General features: G+C 37.4%; 2 protein-coding genes across 4 annotated transcripts in view; one reads left to right on the forward strand and one right to left on the reverse strand.

Annotated features, from left to right (window-relative positions):
* The first annotated feature begins 326 nt into the window (after positions 1-326).
* SGO1 (shugoshin 1) lies at positions 327-5840 on the forward strand. 2 transcript variants are annotated; one of them, XM_065831168.2, is made up of 9 exons: positions 327-436; positions 1167-1309; positions 1393-1589; positions 1944-2048; positions 2680-2744; positions 2902-3053; positions 3515-4369; positions 4856-5027; positions 5261-5840. In XM_065831168.2, the coding sequence occupies exons 2-9, from the start codon at positions 1174-1176 to the stop codon at positions 5400-5402; spliced, it is 1824 nt and encodes a 607-aa protein (XP_065687240.1). In that variant the 5' UTR covers positions 327-436; positions 1167-1173; the 3' UTR covers positions 5403-5840. The 2 variants fall into 2 exon arrangements, with proteins under 2 accessions (XP_065687240.1, XP_065687239.1); XM_065831167.2 differs by lacking the exon at positions 327-436 and adding an exon at positions 460-596.
* A 1004-nt stretch (positions 5841-6844) lies between these two features.
* KAT2B (lysine acetyltransferase 2B) overlaps positions 6845-16252 on the reverse strand; it is a 43513-nt gene continuing 34105 nt past the window's right edge. The window contains exons 13-18 of one of the 2 annotated variants that reach the window (XM_065831429.2): positions 15656-15799; positions 13205-13319; positions 12411-12447; positions 12041-12104; positions 11859-11943; positions 6845-8868 (exon numbers count right to left, since the gene is read on the reverse strand). In XM_065831429.2, coding sequence (XP_065687501.1) covers positions 8675-8868; positions 11859-11943; positions 12041-12104; positions 12411-12447; positions 13205-13319; positions 15656-15799 — 639 coding nt within the window. In that variant the 3' untranslated portion in view covers positions 6845-8674. The remainder of the gene's footprint in view (positions 8869-11858; positions 11944-12040; positions 12105-12410; positions 12448-13204; positions 13320-15655; positions 15800-16252) is intronic. The other variant, XM_065831430.2, reaches the window with a different exon arrangement.

Consider the following 16252-nt stretch of genomic DNA (forward strand, 5'->3'; position numbering starts at 1 on the left):
GCTTTGCTGTTCGAAAGAACAACCAGCTGTTGTTCTGTCTCGGGGTTTTTCCAGTATGGCAGCTGAGATGCTGCAGGTGAAAAAAAGGACCCAAGGCGAGCGCCTGGGCGCAGAGGGTGAGTGGATGGCAACCCCACCACGGGCTGACGGACCGCTAACGGCTACTACCGTCTCCAGCGCGCGACACCGCCCCCACCCGCCGCTCCTGACTCAGGTGAAGGTCTGCGTCTGGCGGGGGGGGGAGGGCGGAGCCTCCTGTGACGCGCAGATGAGTGCGACAGCCCCTAGGTGACGTCACGCGGCGGTCCCACCAATGCGAGGGCGCGGCGGCGGTTTTTGAACGCCGGCGAGCGGTGTCAACCGTCCGGCTGTGCGCGGGGACGCCCTGCTGCCCGCGGAGACTGGTCGCGCGAGTAGCCGTTGCTGCCGTTGCTAGGCAAGCCGGGGCTCCACGGGAGGCGGGAACCGCCTGCTGCTGGGGGCTGGCGGCTGTTGGGGCGCGGGGGTGGCCGGGGCGGGATCGCTATCCCCTGAGGAGCGAGCGCCCTGTCCGTGCGTGGGAGGTGCCCGGCGGTTGTGTACGCCTTTCTGAGGAGGTACGGCTGGTCGGTGGGGTGGTGCCGCGAGGGTCTTCCTTTAGTGTTCCGTGCTTCGGGGGACCCCCCCCCCCCCCCCACCTCCCTCAGTACCCGTGGTACCTCCCCAGTGCGGGTGCGTAAAGGCGTCGGCCTGGTCTTCGTCGCGGCCGCCGTTGTGTTTTGCAGTTTAAATAAAGGGCAATAGTGACAGTAGCCGTGTTGCAAAAGTTGTTTTGAAATTGGCCACCTCTGTGTGACTTTTCATGTTTGTGCGAATGTTTGTTCTGTATGCGTATATTTTATATTTCTGTATGCATATGTTTTATATATTGAGGGTAGAAGGCTGCCCAGGGGGGTTGTGGAGTCTCCTTCTCTGGAGACATTCAAAACCCACCTGGACACATTCCTGTGTAACCTCATCTAGGTTTTCCTGCTCTGGCAGGGGAATTGGACTAGATGATCTTTTGAGGTCCCTTCCAATCCCTGACGTTTTGTGATTTAACTCAAAAGGCTATAAACTTTACTTGTTTCCTGTTCTACTGTGCAACACCAGCTAAATCAGTTCTTCACCCTTTATATTTCTGAAAGGTAGAAGATGGCTAAGTGCTTGAAAAAGCCCTTCAAAGACAGTCTGAATGACATAAAAGAGCGAATGAAAGAGAAAAGAAGTCAGAAATGGACAAGACTGGGTAAAATTAGCCAGATCTCCACTGTAAAGTGCAAAAGAGCAAGTAAGATGCTAAAATATCTTCAATAGTTTTAATAATTATTTCTGGTTTTGAACCAAGTTGAAATATTCACTATTCTGTTGCAGCCAACAACTCCATGCAAATGAAGAGCCTCCAAGCAAACAACAGAGCTCTAGCTCAGGCTTTGCAAGAAGAAAAGCTCAAACTGAAGGATGCCCAGGATACCATTCTTCACTTAAGGAAAGAGTATCAAGATCTGATGGTTCGGATGTTTGACTTGCAAAAAAATCATAGGTTCCAGCAAGCACAAGAATTTGTTGAGGTATTTTTAATAATAAATTTATGATTTAGTGAAGCTGGATATCAGAATCTGTGTGAATCCACTGATATCTTTATGATCTTAAATGTTTCATTAAACATTGACTCAGTATGTAGAACAAGTTGTTTATATTTTCACATAATGTGGTCATCCACTTTTTTTTTTCTGGCTACTCTTTCTTCTTTAATTAAAATCTATCTTCTTTGAATTTTGGTTTTTTATCACGGATGAAGATACATGACACAATTATCTTCAGGATTTAATCATCTTGTTATACTGTTAAGAAGTTATTATATTGGTAGTTGATACTAGAGTATAACAATAACAGTGCTATTTTCCTTCCTTTTTTTCCCGTAGAATCAACTTTCAGCCTTGAATGTGGTAATTTCAAAAGTTTCTCAGAATTTACTGGACTCCATTGACCTACTTGACCCAGTAAAGGATTTGTGTTCAATACATGTAGTAAGTACATTTTCTTCTTGAGGGGCAAGAAAAATTGTCTTTACCTACAATATGCTGTATGCTCACCCAGGGAAGCCTTGGACTTTCCATCCCTGGAGGTGCTTAAAAGACATGTAGATGTGGCACTTAGGGACACGGTTTAGTGGTCGGCTTGGCAGTGTTACATTAACAGTTGGACTCGATCTTAAAGGTCTTTTCCAACCTATATGATTCTATGATTTTTGTTAATTCTTACTCCTTCCAGCATAGATGCACTTAGTTCTTGAGATTTGAGCCTTATGACATGGGGTCCAGGCTGTGGGAGTGTGTAATAGGTTGTTAGTGGGACCGAGGCTCTGCTATGAGGTGATAGGGGCAGTCTGATTTTTCTATGGCTCTGCATCTTGGACCCTGTACTGTCCTCATAGTTCCTTCTCCTGTCCACTGTCTGATTGGGCTGGTGATTAATGTACTGGCTTGCAGGAGTGGAGTATGTGAGATGCCTCAGCACTTTGTATCAGCCAGCCAGAAAGAATAAGAGTCAAGGACTTCTTTGGCCTTTCTGTGGGTAACTTGGCTGTTGTCTAGAATTTGTATATGGTGCAAGTTTGTTTCAGCTATTTAGTCACAGTAAGATTTATTTTGTTGACAGAAAGAGAGAGCGCTTTCTTCAGTTCTTGAAAATAGTTCCAGTGTCGTAGCACAAATACATTCAGTGTAAGTATCTTTTATTAATACCTATTTATATTTGAAAACTGTTATGGTAGGCTTGATTTTCTGACTGGACAAAAGGAAGAAATCCACTGTAATGAAGCAGTGTGTTGTCAGAAAATATATTGCTGTTCAGTAAGTACTACCTTTGTATTTTCTCTAGAGGACCTCTGCAGTGTGCTGATGTAAATGATAAAATAGTTCCAAGTTGGATGGAGGCTGATTGTGATAGAAATGAGCTGGCTCGTGCTGCATCGGAGACCTGTGAGGAATCTGACACTGTCACTTCTCTAATCAAAATAGTTCCAGACAAAGGTAACTAAATCAAAGCTATCAGACATTGCCCTATTCTGAAACAGGAAAAAAATGTGAGTCCAAGTTTAAAATGTAATTTCTGCATTTGAAGTTAACTGTCAAGTAATTTTCCACTTATCATAAAGGTTAGATAGCATTGGCAACTGGTAAACTTCTTGAATGAAGATGCCTAGCAAAATGGGGGAGGAATTTGAAAATACTTGTCTTCTGTACAGCTGCAATCTAGTTTTATTATCTGCCAGACAGATCAACAGAGTAAATTCATCTTTAGTCATGCTTTATTGTTTATGAAATCAACAATTGCTAACATAGCAAAATACTCAGAAAAATAAATGACCTGTAAATAACCTTTCCAAACTCTAAGAATAGTCTTAATTTTTGATAGGTTCAGAATTTGTAGATGACCTTTCCAGACTGTTACTATTTAGCTTTAACATGACTTTTTCTCCTTCAATTACAAGGGCAAACATTTGATTTTCATCTGGACAACACAGGGTCAGAGCTGGAAAATGTTTCTTCAAGTGGAAAGGATGAATTTGGTAATGCACTACCAAAAGGTGTATCCACCAGGCGTCACTATTCAAAGATGGGAAGTCACTATGAACTTTGCACTAGTGTCTTGGACCATTCAGAAGCACCTGATTCAACAAGAGAGCTTTCTAAACAGGATGAAATTAGACTTAAAGAAAGTCTAGAGAAGTGTACAGTGGAAAACATAAATTCAGATATTTCTCAGCTGAATGAAAACAAAGTAAGTTCAGAGCTGGTATTGAGGCGGATAAATTCTGAAACTGCACAGTCCAACTTGGACAATAATTCTAATCTTAAACAACGTGAGTGTAAAAGCAGAGAAGACTCTCAAGTAAGGAAAGAGAAGCATAAGAAAGGAAAACTGGAATGGCATAAAAATACTTCCAGACAAAGGCCGAAAAAAAGACAGGGTAAAGAGGCAACCAAAAAAAAGTTGGATCTCTTGGGTGGCTCTAGTGATGCTTATGACTTTCATTTTGAAGAGAGTGTCCATGTTACACCTTTCCGACAAAATAAGGTGAATGACACAGATACTAGTATGGATGACAGAGAAGACATATCTGAATCTGATACCATTGAGTCGAGTGATACTGGAGAAGATTCAGATGACAGCCTCTATGAACCTTACAAGAGTAAATCGAAAAAAAGGAAAAGTTCAGAGGACAAGGAAGATACACCACCAGTCCATGCAAGGCGAAGGTCTAAAAGATGTTTGGCACAGCGTGAGCAGAAAATCCATAATGAAAAAGAGACTGAAAGCAATAAATCAAGTGACAAGTCTATTAGTAAGTGTAAAAAGTGTTTTGTATTTGGCTTAGTTTTATTGAGAGAGAACATTGTTTAAAGGATTTAAGCTTTTTTAATAAAGAGAACACTTATAAAAATCATTAGATTCATTCTTCTGTCCACTTTATTTCCTCAGCAGAAATTGGATTTAAATATGTTTTGTTTAAGAAATTGATCAACAATTAAGTAATACTGTATTTTAGGTGTGCTTAATGATGTATTAAAGCTGAGGAAAAAGAGGAGAACAAGAATATAAGCTGAGAGATAAGTGGAATAACAAATCATGCTTTACCTGGCACTACTTAGTGTTAATTTATTTTTTCCAAATTGAAATCCTGCATATTTGTTGATTCTTTTACCTACTCTTACTTAAGTGAAAAAATGAAGATAATAGTTATAGCTGAGAGTTACTTAATATGTTTGTTGACATATTCTTTTAAGCTAGCTTGCCTGAATTGTCTTAAGTGTGCCTAATTTTCTAACAGGGCAGCCTTCTGAGCCATCTCGTTTTCATCTTTGTGATGTTACCAATACTGCTTCATTGCTCCCCAGCACTGGGAATGCAACTGTTGTCCCAGAACGTGAGGGACCACAATCTCCAAAACGCAAGCGAAGCTGTACTCTGGCTGTGAGCTATAAAGAGCCAAGTATTGCAGGGTAGGTGTCTTCCTTTCCAGTTTGATATAAAGTTCATGATATTACATTACATATGGAGAATTTAAGGTGATTGTTTAAATATTGGAAACAAGTTCTTAACAAAACATTCAGAGAGAGGTCTGATGTTAGTAATACAAAATAGTTAAGGTGAAATTGTACTTAATAGCTGAAAGTTAGTGTTTTAAGTGAGGTGGGGAAAAAAACTTAATTTTGCCTTTTGTTGTTGTTTACAGGAAACTCAGGAGAGGAGATCCATTTACAGATACAAATTTTCTGAATTCTCCAATTTTCAAGCAGAAAAAAGACACCAAACGCCGTTCTATTAAGAAACAATCTCTGTCAAAATACAATGAGAAATTTGTTGGTTGTCGTTGAGATTTCCAGTCGTGATGGCAAAACCATGCTCACTCCATGAAGAAAGGAGGTCTTTTATCCAGGAAATTATTGTTGCACAATATCTTGCACAAGTATGTAGTTCTTTCTGTGTCTAACATTAAGGTTATAAAATCAAGGGGTTTTAATTTTAATCCAGTGACTTGTTTTTAATGATATAGAAGGCACGAGACTACTTCATAACTAAGGAGATTCCATTCAAATTCTTTTGGGAGGAGTAAATCAGAAATATCTGAAGGAAAAGATCGTGAATGTAATTTTATGACTTGTACCCTGCTTCATCTTAGAGTGGTTGGCAAAGGCAAACTTGAGACACTTAAAGTCAATTTTTTTAATTAGCATGTTTGTACAGATCTTGTTTTTGTAATGGTTGTAGTTTCATATTGAAGCTCATAATAAACATCTTAGCATTCAGAAAGAGCTCAGAGTTGGTTGGTGCTCTTTTTGCACAGTTTCTGTATTTGCTTTAAGGGCAGCAATGTCAGCAGTAGGTATACTACAAGCCATTCTCCGCCTTCCCCATCTTACCTGGCATAAGCATGGTTTAGAAGCAATATTGCCAGTTATATTTTGAATATGTAGCTGGAGCTCTCAAAAGCAGTAGTTTTAGGGTTGGTTGGTACTGCTGTAAATCAGCTTAGGTTGCTTTGTTCCTGACTAGTTATCTGTGAAGGCTGGTGACAAGTGCTCTGCTTTGGTGGAGTGTAAACTGCTATTATGGGACTTCACATGATATGTACATGGATGTACATCTCTTGAGAGGGGCAACGAGAAACAGGTGACCAGAAACTGACCAACAAAGTATAACATCCCATTCACGTGAATACTTCATATAAAAGTGGGAGATCATGAGGATCTCATCCCTTTTTCCTTATGGCTGACATTAGGTGAGGACCTTGCTGGTTATCTCTGCAAACTGAGGCCTAGTGACAGACTGAAACCAGCTCTGGTTGGCTGCAGAGTCCAATCCAGGACTTTGGGTGCTGGCTCTGCAGTTGCTGGGACTTTCAAGATTGGTTTTGTATATTTTGTATTTTCTCTATTCTTATTAATAGCATTAGTAAAACCTTTTTAATTTTTCCAACTCTCTTCTCTCTGTCCTTCTTTCCATCCCAATCACCTGTCCTTAGTGGGAAGGGGGAAGAGGGAGGGACTAAAGAGGGAAGTGGGGGGAGAGGGGGTTAACAATACCTCTACTACAATTTTATTGCCACCCCACAATCAAAACCTTGACATATAGTGAGTGCTCAGCTCAGCACACCATCCTCCCAGTCAACTCAGAGGCTTTTTTGCAAGTTTTCTAGTGTACTGGGAAGCTGCACTGACTGTGCTTTTGTAGATTCACTGTGTTCAGTTGTGAAATTGCTTCAGCAGGCATACTTGTAGTGCAAGAACTAATTAATGAAAATGGAGACCAAAATAACTAGGGTTTTGTACATATATAATTTAAAACTATTCTGTACCAGTACAATATATTAATTTTACAAATGTAAAGTTCATCAGCTGTTAAAGCATTTGCAAAACGACATATCCTACTGTAACTTTATTGCACAGTATCTATGAAAATATTAATTCTTAAATTAGAAAACAAATGTTTCAATATAGAAGAGACAATCTGATCAAAAGACAATAAGAAAATCTACTTTGAAAATAATAAAATTTCACAGGATACCAATCTTAACAGGTGCATCTGTAGGCCCAATCTACAAAACAGGATTATAGCATCCAGTACTGGCTATTTAAAAAAAGAAAAAAAACAAAAAACAAAAAACAAAAAAAACCACCTCACTGTACCTTTGTTATAGATCTAAATGTAGGTCAGACTAATCTCATACAAAACACTATGGCAAGTCTAGTGTTAACATTCTGAATACCTTGTGTACCACATTTACTATTAATACTTCCAAGTAGCTCCTGATATCTACTTGCTGAATCAACTTGTGACTTAACATTCACAGACATTTTGCAGGAACATATTCTTTGACACACGACAGGATTGGGGGTTTTTCAGTCTTAGAACTATTGAATTTTACCAGTGTAACATCTGTAAATATAAAACACCAAGAACAAAAGTTAAATCTGTTTTTCACAAAAGCAATTATAATTTAAAGTTACAAACTCTAATTAGAAAATGCCAAGTGACAACTTTTTGGCTTGTACTGATCTTCATTAGGAAGTTAGGTGTACCTCTTAAATGTAGTGTAAGCAGCAAAATATATATATGACATATATATAAGTGCTCAATTTGAAGATATACTAACGAGTTGTAAAATGTTAATAAGTTCCTGGGTCTAAATAATCACAGTTAATAAGCATTTACAATAAAGCTTAGTAGAAAATCCAGTTTACCACAGCGCCAAGTATATAAGCTATAGAAGCTGTCATATGTTGTCTTTTTTTGTGTACAATAGTTTTATCTCTGATGAATAATCTAAAGAATTTATCAGTGAAGAATAGTAAATAGGATAGACCACGAAGTGCATCAGAAACCTTAACTCTACTAAGCCAACTGAAATTGTCTAGTAGATGTTAATCAGATTCTCTGAAGTTATTTCGGGTACTTATGTCCTGCATAAGCCAAGTCACTATGACATCACACATCTAGCCAGATTTATTTATTTTTTTTAAATAGTGGTTATGAGATTACAATTTGCAGGTAAAATCTTTATCAAAACCCAAAATGACTAGAAAAACTTGCATCTATCAAAGATTACAGGCAGTCCTTTTCCAGAACTGGCTGCTCTTCTTTCACAGCTTCTCAACCAGCTGAGTGTTTCTTTTAAAAAATAATATCTTATAAAAAGACTCTACAAAGAAACAAATATTTCAGACCCTCCCAACTGTTGTTTTCCCTTACTGTTTTATTTTTTACTGGAAAAAAAAAATAAAACTTTATCAAACAGGTACTGCATTAGGTAAGCTATAACATTTGTTGTCTGAGAATTTTCTTCATATTCTCAAACATGTGCAATTTCCCACATGCTTTGTGGGGTTTCTGAGGTTGATAAACCTATTAAGAACATACGGTAATGGGCACACAAAAGAAATTTTCTGTAATTAAATACATTATAAAGCATTTTAATAAAATAATTTTTGTAACTTCAGTATAATACATGTTTGCAAAACTAAAAGGGTTTGTAAAAGTGCTAAGTATTAAACAGAAGTTTCTTGAAATCTTAAAGTCCCAAAACTCAGATATATAATGGCTTCCCCTGCCCATAAAGTAGGCACACTGATTGGTTGTAAAAAAAGTGTCACTTATCAATTAATCCAGCTTCTTTAATTTTTGTGTAGAAGAATTTCTCCAGTATATTGGCACATTTGTAGTATTCACTCTCGGGGGGGTTGTACTCTCTGCAATTTGTAAACACTCGCTGCAAGTCTGCCATGAATAATTTCTTAGACACGTAGTACCTATTCTTGAGTCGCTCACTCATTGTTTTGAGATCTGTACAGGAGAAAAATAGATTAACAATGTTTGATTCAAATACTTTTTGCATGCAATATTCCTTTAGACTGATTTGCCATTTAACATGGACTGGCAAAGCTAGGATTTGGAATTCCTAATCACCTTCATCTAAGGCTTGGTCCCTTTTTTATCTTCAACACCAACTGAGCCCTGGAACTAAGCAATATTTCCCCATAAGAATCATTTTATGTAGAGTTTATTTCTTCTTCCTTAAAAGATTAGGCGCCATTCTTTTGTGTTGTCATACTCCTCTGAGATTTCACAGGGTGTTAGGTGTCCCTAACCCTCCTCTAACTCCTCAGTGAGGCAAAGCTGTTGGCAGCTCTGCTGGAGGCGTCCTTAGGAGCGTATAAGCAAACAATTCAAACATCACAAAACATGTGTGTTAAGCTAAAATCCTCACTTCGCTACAAACACAACAGAGAAGAGATATCTGTCTATACTACAAGCAATACTTGCAGCTTTGAAAAAAGATTAAATTTTTTCCTCACTTATGTATCCCTTTTTAACAGTCCTGTGAGAAAAGATCTCTCCTGCTTTCAATACATCATACAAAACCTTTACTTACAGAACATTCTTTAAGAAATGTTTTCCTTTATACTAAAACAAATCATCCATAAAATACATACATAAATAATCCATAAAATACATAAATAATCTCAGTGTTGTTCACATGGTTGCTTTCCCAGTAATTTTTATCAGGCATTTAAAAATTTTATCTACATTACAAGTGTTCTAGGAGTGAGTACAGGAAGAGAAGTAGTGGGAGGTGTGCTAGATGCCTTGGCTTTTCTCACCTTAGATGCTCTAACAACTACTTTTTTTTTTAGCACTGCTTGAGCCAAGCTTCAGCAGTACCTTTGTGAAACCATAACAGAAACAGCTGAAATAGAGCAGACTTACTGCCAACAAGTATTGCAAGGAAAGCAGAGGAATCAGACCTTAAAACTTAAGATTTAAAAATATGGTTGTGGGCATTTTTGGTTTGGTTTGGTTTGTTTTTATGGAAGATTTGACTTTGGTAAAATGGAGAAAAACCCTATCAAACTGACAAGAGGGGATTATTTAAGAAAAGTTTGATGGGTGCTCTCAAATACCTCTTCCAATGATATATAAATTGCCATTCACTAGTGTTGCACAATATTTTGCAAAAGCAAAGGCTCATTGAGCTCCCATTAAGTCTGAAATTTAAGTGCCTACATTTAAACCAGATGTCTATAGACTATATTATCCAACTGAGAAGGCTGTTCAGCTCACCCTAAAGCAAACATTGCCTGGCTGGTCAGTTAAACTGCACTCTTCTAACTACAGTGAAAGTTTGTCTCCATCTGTCACTCACTTGTGCTGCTTTTGTACTGCAGATGAAAAGGAAAAAAAAAATCAAATGGTATTCCTTGAAAATAAGCAGCTGAAAGAGCACTTAAAAAAGGATAAGACAGCACTTATACATGAGAACTGACCTTAGAAGACACAGTAAAAAAATCTATAGCCATACCTCTCAAATATTGTACTATTTATTCTGTATGCAAACGTAAAGACAAATGCTGTATCTTGTACATGATAGTGTAAGAAAAGACAATGCTGTTTCTTTTTAATTGAAAGTATGTCTGAGAGATTTTTGTACAGTATCAGCATGCTGGCATTGAGAGCAGAAAGCAAGCAGAAGTTGATCATGAATCAAAATGTGGTTTAGTTGTTCTGGGTTCCCTAGCTGAAAAGACAAAACCTAAAATGAGAGCTGCTACCCCCACCTTTGGTGTGCACCTGAACAAGGAAAGGGCAGACAACATGCCTACTTTGGGCTTGCCAACCCAGGCAGAAGTTCTTTGTAACCACTGTTCAGATTAAAGAGCCATCAAGAACTAGTCTCTGCTCAGAGAAGCAGATGGAGAAAACTCTGCCATAGCAGGGATGCAACATTCTTTTTCTTCATTGCTAGAAAACACATTTGTGTCAGCGATACAGGAAGTGTACATATATGTGCTATTTGGAATCGAAAAATTGAATGTAAAAAATCTTTAAGCCAAATTGGTATACACAGGCTAGTAGCCTATGCCAAGCAATATGAACAAACACTTTCATTCACTGAGAAACTGACAGTAGCCTGCAATGAACATTAAAAGGTTCAGAAACTATAATCAGAAAGACAGAAGTGAGTATTGTATAAACAATTAAAAAGTAGCAGGATTCAGTTTTAAATCTGCTGCAATACAACTCAAAACAAGCTTCTGTTTAGAACAGCACTGAATCGTCATTGAAATTATATGACCCAGCAGTCAAAAGCAAAGGAAAACATTATTAGCGGTTGTGTACTTCCCTTTGCAAGTAATCCTGAATAAACAATAGCTGCATGATTTAAAAATAAAAATAAATAAGTAAATGAACATACCACCTTGGACAACTTTGGCAGATCTAACATACAAAGATAAAAGTTATCTTACAATCAGTTGCATGAAGCATTTTCCTAAACTTAAATTGGAACAAACTGTTAAGACTTAATTAGAAAACCCTCGTACTTTTGATTTAGGATCACTTTATGTGATTTAGAAAGCTTAAATATGTTTTTCAAAGCAATTTGAAAGCTCAGGTGTTTTTGAAAGTTTGTCTTGAGATTTTTTAACATACTAGTAGGATCTGCAATGACCAGTTACCACACACAAGAACGTACTTGTACAACTTACATAAACCAGCTCAGTTCTGAAAGTTTGTAGTTGACTGCACTGTTTAAGAGCTCTCTAGGGCATCCTAAGATTTTGCATGTATATGCTATACATGCTTCACAAAGGTCACAAAGCAGTCATAAATTTCAAATGACAGCATCGTACTCTTGGCACTTCAGAGCTGCAAGCTATTCAGCTGCAAGAAATATGTATCTTTGAACATAAAACAATCAGATCACAATTTATCTGCTATGTCTCCAGCTATAAAGATTTTTAAACTCTATACTTAAAAAATGTTAATGGCATTACCCATGGGAAACCTTATAACTTCATAATATCCAGGAGCTTCTGTTCTCTTCACAGGTTCCATGAAGGGCCAAGCGCTTTGATGGCTCTTTGGTAAAGAAAAAAGTAAGGTATCTAATATGGAAACTCCATATTGGAAAATATTTTGAAATCTTTACAGAAGGTAAACTAGAACTAGCACTCACCTTCACCTGCTGCAGGATGGTTTTTAATGTGCTGTAAAGTTGATCTGAATCCTTGGGCTCTTTACTTGAAAGAAAATATGAACACAAAAATATTAGCTTGAATCCCTTATCTTCATTCTTATGATGTGCATCTTGCCTAAAAGCAGCTCCAAAGTTTTGTGCATTTTGTGGAAGAAATAGATGTTTTAAACTAAAACCCACCTCCTGCCCCCAAAACAAAACAAAGCCAAACTCACTTAAGAACTCACCCCCTGCAGATTATTTATCTATTTTCCAACGGAAGGAAGGAAATATCAAATGACATTGTTTAAAGACTTTACTCAAAGGAAGCTCCAAACTGTTTAATCATTTTACTTTGTGCAGCACTTACCCTCTTTCTTTTCCGCTTGGTTTCCAGCCAGTCTCTCCTGTACACCAATAACATGAGAGATTACATGGGAACTACAGTAGGTCAAAGCATTATCTAAGTTATTGCAATTCTAAAAAGATGAGCCATTTCAGCACTGCTGCAGTAAAATGGGTTCATTTTAATAAAAGCTGCTCCTAACGAATAACACAACCATCTAACCTACAGCCCCATCCAATTTCCAAAATGCCTCTAGCTCCAGACTGCTGAAAAGTTTCTAAAATATTCCTACATGAAACACACATTTTCTCAAAAATTCAATACATATTTTACGACAACCTCTGTAAAGAATAATGATGTCAAAGTTATCCAATTTGATTCCTCTGAGACAGAGAATAAATCGCAGAAAAGCACAGTAGAAAAAAATCCCCCAAAGATGATAATTAAATGTTCTAATTCTGTTTTGCCCTGTACGTCCCTGTTTAGCACAGAACTCGTGTTTGTACAGGACTGCAGTGCATAACAGTGGTGCCAGAAGGAAATTGCTGACTACACTGCGATACAAATCAAAGAGGAATAATATATAAATAAAATTACAGACATGTACATAAAAGAGGAACAGCCTGGGCTGCCTTGGGGAAGTCTCAAAGACAGCAATTGTAATGGAAACACAACAATCTTCACAGAAATCAAATCAGCATACCAAAACAATTGCATTTTTATCAAGAAGAAATACATGACTACATCAGTATTTCTAGACTTGGACCTTTCCTGGGCTGTTCTCCTTCTGTTCTACGTTAAAAGAGGCTGATACATACTAATTCCAGGAATGCTTTCTATAGGAATCTGCCGTACTCCATCTTTGAAGCAAGAAAGGCCAGGATAAACTTTTCTTATCTGAGCTTGTTTCCTTTCTATGAGCTTTTTAATGATCTGTAATAAAGCAGCAGAGAAAATAAAAAATAATTAGTTTGCTCAAAAGTAACCCAAAGGATTATTGCAGAACTGTGATGAACAGGAACACTCTCACTTCCTAATCTTACAGTCTTTATGGATGTACTGAAGCTGGTAACGGGTGAGGTCCCTGGCCAAACACTGATGCTGCAGATGAGGCTACCGAGCCTCTCAGCTGCCTGTCTAGGCACAAATCTGGAAGAAAAGGAGTCATTGTTTGCTGTATTGATCATGAGCTGCACAGCTCCTGGGAAGTTGTAGCAGAGGTAGGAAAGGAAATTTCCTGGAAGCAGATTCATCAACTGGCTCTCATTCTAACCACTGGTGCTTCTAAACTGCTTCAGCAAAGCTTGTCAGAAATTTCAAGGCATGTATTTCAGTGCACATCTTTCAACGCACATATCTTTCCACATTTCAAAATTTTAGAAATACCTGTTCACCTCGAAGTCTCCATGTAACTGTAGGAGCTGCTTAGATATCAGTCAGAGATAACTCTTACCGAAGATTTTCTCTTGAGGACGTCATCATGATGCCAGTCTTTGGAACAGAAATTCTACTCTGTTTGTAAATGCCAGTAAATGCTTTTCCAGTTCTGGGGTACACTCTGTTCTGCTTTGCAATCTCATTACCTCAATTCTAAGTAATGTGCTTTGGTGCTCTTGATACACACTTAGAGGCTTACCTAAGCTTTGTGTGTCCTCAATATGTCACTTTCAAAATTGCTTACTTCATAACTGGGAGTAAACAAAAGCACAGACATTCAGACCAGCACAGTTTGAAAGACTGTTTTCTTTGTAAATAACAAGGAAGGACATATTTTTATTTCTAAGGACCTTCACTCCCTCACACATGGTATTTTCTCTCAAATAAGAGGAAAATAAAAAAATCAGATTTTCAACAGAGGTTACAAATGTTAAGAGAAATACCATATACAAGAGCACCATGGCCAGATTCCAGCATAATGTCAAAATACTTCCAAACTAATTGTTAAATCCACCTTAAACCCTTCTTATAATTTAGTAATTAGTGCCTCTTCCTGATTAAAACAAGCTGTTCAATCAGTAACACTGATTACTCACAAGTCAGCACGTCACAAGCCTTTGCATAAAGGGATTTTTCACAATTTTCAGAATGACTGTAAATGAGCTACAACTCAGGCAATGCAAACTCACAAATGGCGGTCTCTGACTAGTACCCAGCATTGGATGACACGGTCTTAGCAGCCATAGGCATATACTCTCATGTTTTAAATAAAAGTTTATATTACGTGAAAAGCTTCACTTCTAAGAGGACAGGACTAGAAAAGTCTGATGTCTGGTACCGGCCAATACCAGCAACAAACCAAATCAGTATGTAATCCATACTGTCAACATTCAAAATTCTACTTATATTTAGGTACCATCTTCATTGCTTTTGGTTTGGTCAGAGAAGTGAACATGCTTCATAAAGCTGCAGACTGGGAGGGCTATCTCTAAATTTCCTTGGAAGAAGGAGAATAAAAAGCCTGATCTGTCTGTTATATGGAGATATGAAAACTTTCCCAGTGAGTGAAATTAAGAAACCTTGTAAACTAAATATATAGCACTCAAATATTTTCTTTCTTTCTGCAGGCATGGGCCAAATAGTACTGCTGGAGGGCAAAATATTGTCTTGTGAAGATGCATTTTAGCAAAATAAAAATTCATTAATTTGACCATCCTTGAAAGAATAAATTATCCTTGTCATTTCTATTTCTTTGATAACCAAAGGAAGGTATATAAAATCAACTGGAAACATCTTAATTATTTTGCTAATAAACTGCCTTATTATATGGACTATTATTATGGAACGAATAAGTAAGAAACATCCTATGTAAATTTCAAAGAGGGACAGTCTGGAATTTAAGACAGCCCATCCTTAACTTGTATATTAAAACAGTGGCAGAAAAAATAATCTTCTTTCTTTCCAGTAAAATACAGGACATGCAGTACAAACACTGCATTCAAAAGTCACTCTAATGAACACCATTCTCATGGGGGGAAGGAAAAAAAAAATTGACAAAGCTGCAGAACAAATCAATCTCACAAGATTTTGCTTTGTTATCATCTATGACAAAAATTAGCTATGAAATACTCCTCCATATATCAGTACTTTTCAACACTTCTGTTATCATAAAGTTAGTAAAGTAGAATGTAATTCTTCAACTGCAAAGTTCTGGCACTGGGACTAACTAATAAAAGTATACATTCCAATGTTTTAAGCAGACTGGCACTTACTGAATTGTTTCTAAACATTCAAATAGATTATAATGTTCAGTGTTTCATTTCAGCCTTTACCTCTTTTTGCTTTTTAATGATAACAGAAAACTCCGTGTAGGGGATCCTTGGATTTAATTCACAACCCATTAATGTGGCACCCTCATAATCCTTGATGTAGCCAACATATTTTGCTTTTGGTACTTTAATATCTTTGGAGAAACCCTGAAGAATAAAAAAAAACAAGTCGTCATGATGCCATTTTCCTTTTATATTTCTTTTAACCGAAATACTATGATAACTTAGAACCAAATTCATCATAATGTTAAAATACAGACAATACAATGGACAAAGAGTTACAGACCATGTTTCATAGTGTTGCCAACATCTCATGGGACACACCTGATACAAGAATAGTTAATTGCTTATATGTACAGGAAAAGAAGGGAGCTAGTAGAGACAGAGAGATGGAGGAAAATATTTTTACTGTGGACAAATTTCTGGGATTTTTCAAACAATTTGCTATTTTAATATTAAAGAATGCCAGTCCTATAGTCCTCAGTCAAGGAATGTCGCTGTTGAAGTCAATGAGATGACAGTAGTTTTATAGCCAAAAAAAAAAAGATATTTTTTCTTTACTTTTGTATCTCAAGTGAAAAAATAACAAATCCTATTAAA

The sequence above is a fragment of the Patagioenas fasciata genome, chromosome 2 (assembly GCF_037038585.1).
Source record: "Patagioenas fasciata isolate bPatFas1 chromosome 2, bPatFas1.hap1, whole genome shotgun sequence".
NCBI lineage: Eukaryota > Metazoa > Chordata > Aves > Columbiformes > Columbidae > Patagioenas > Patagioenas fasciata.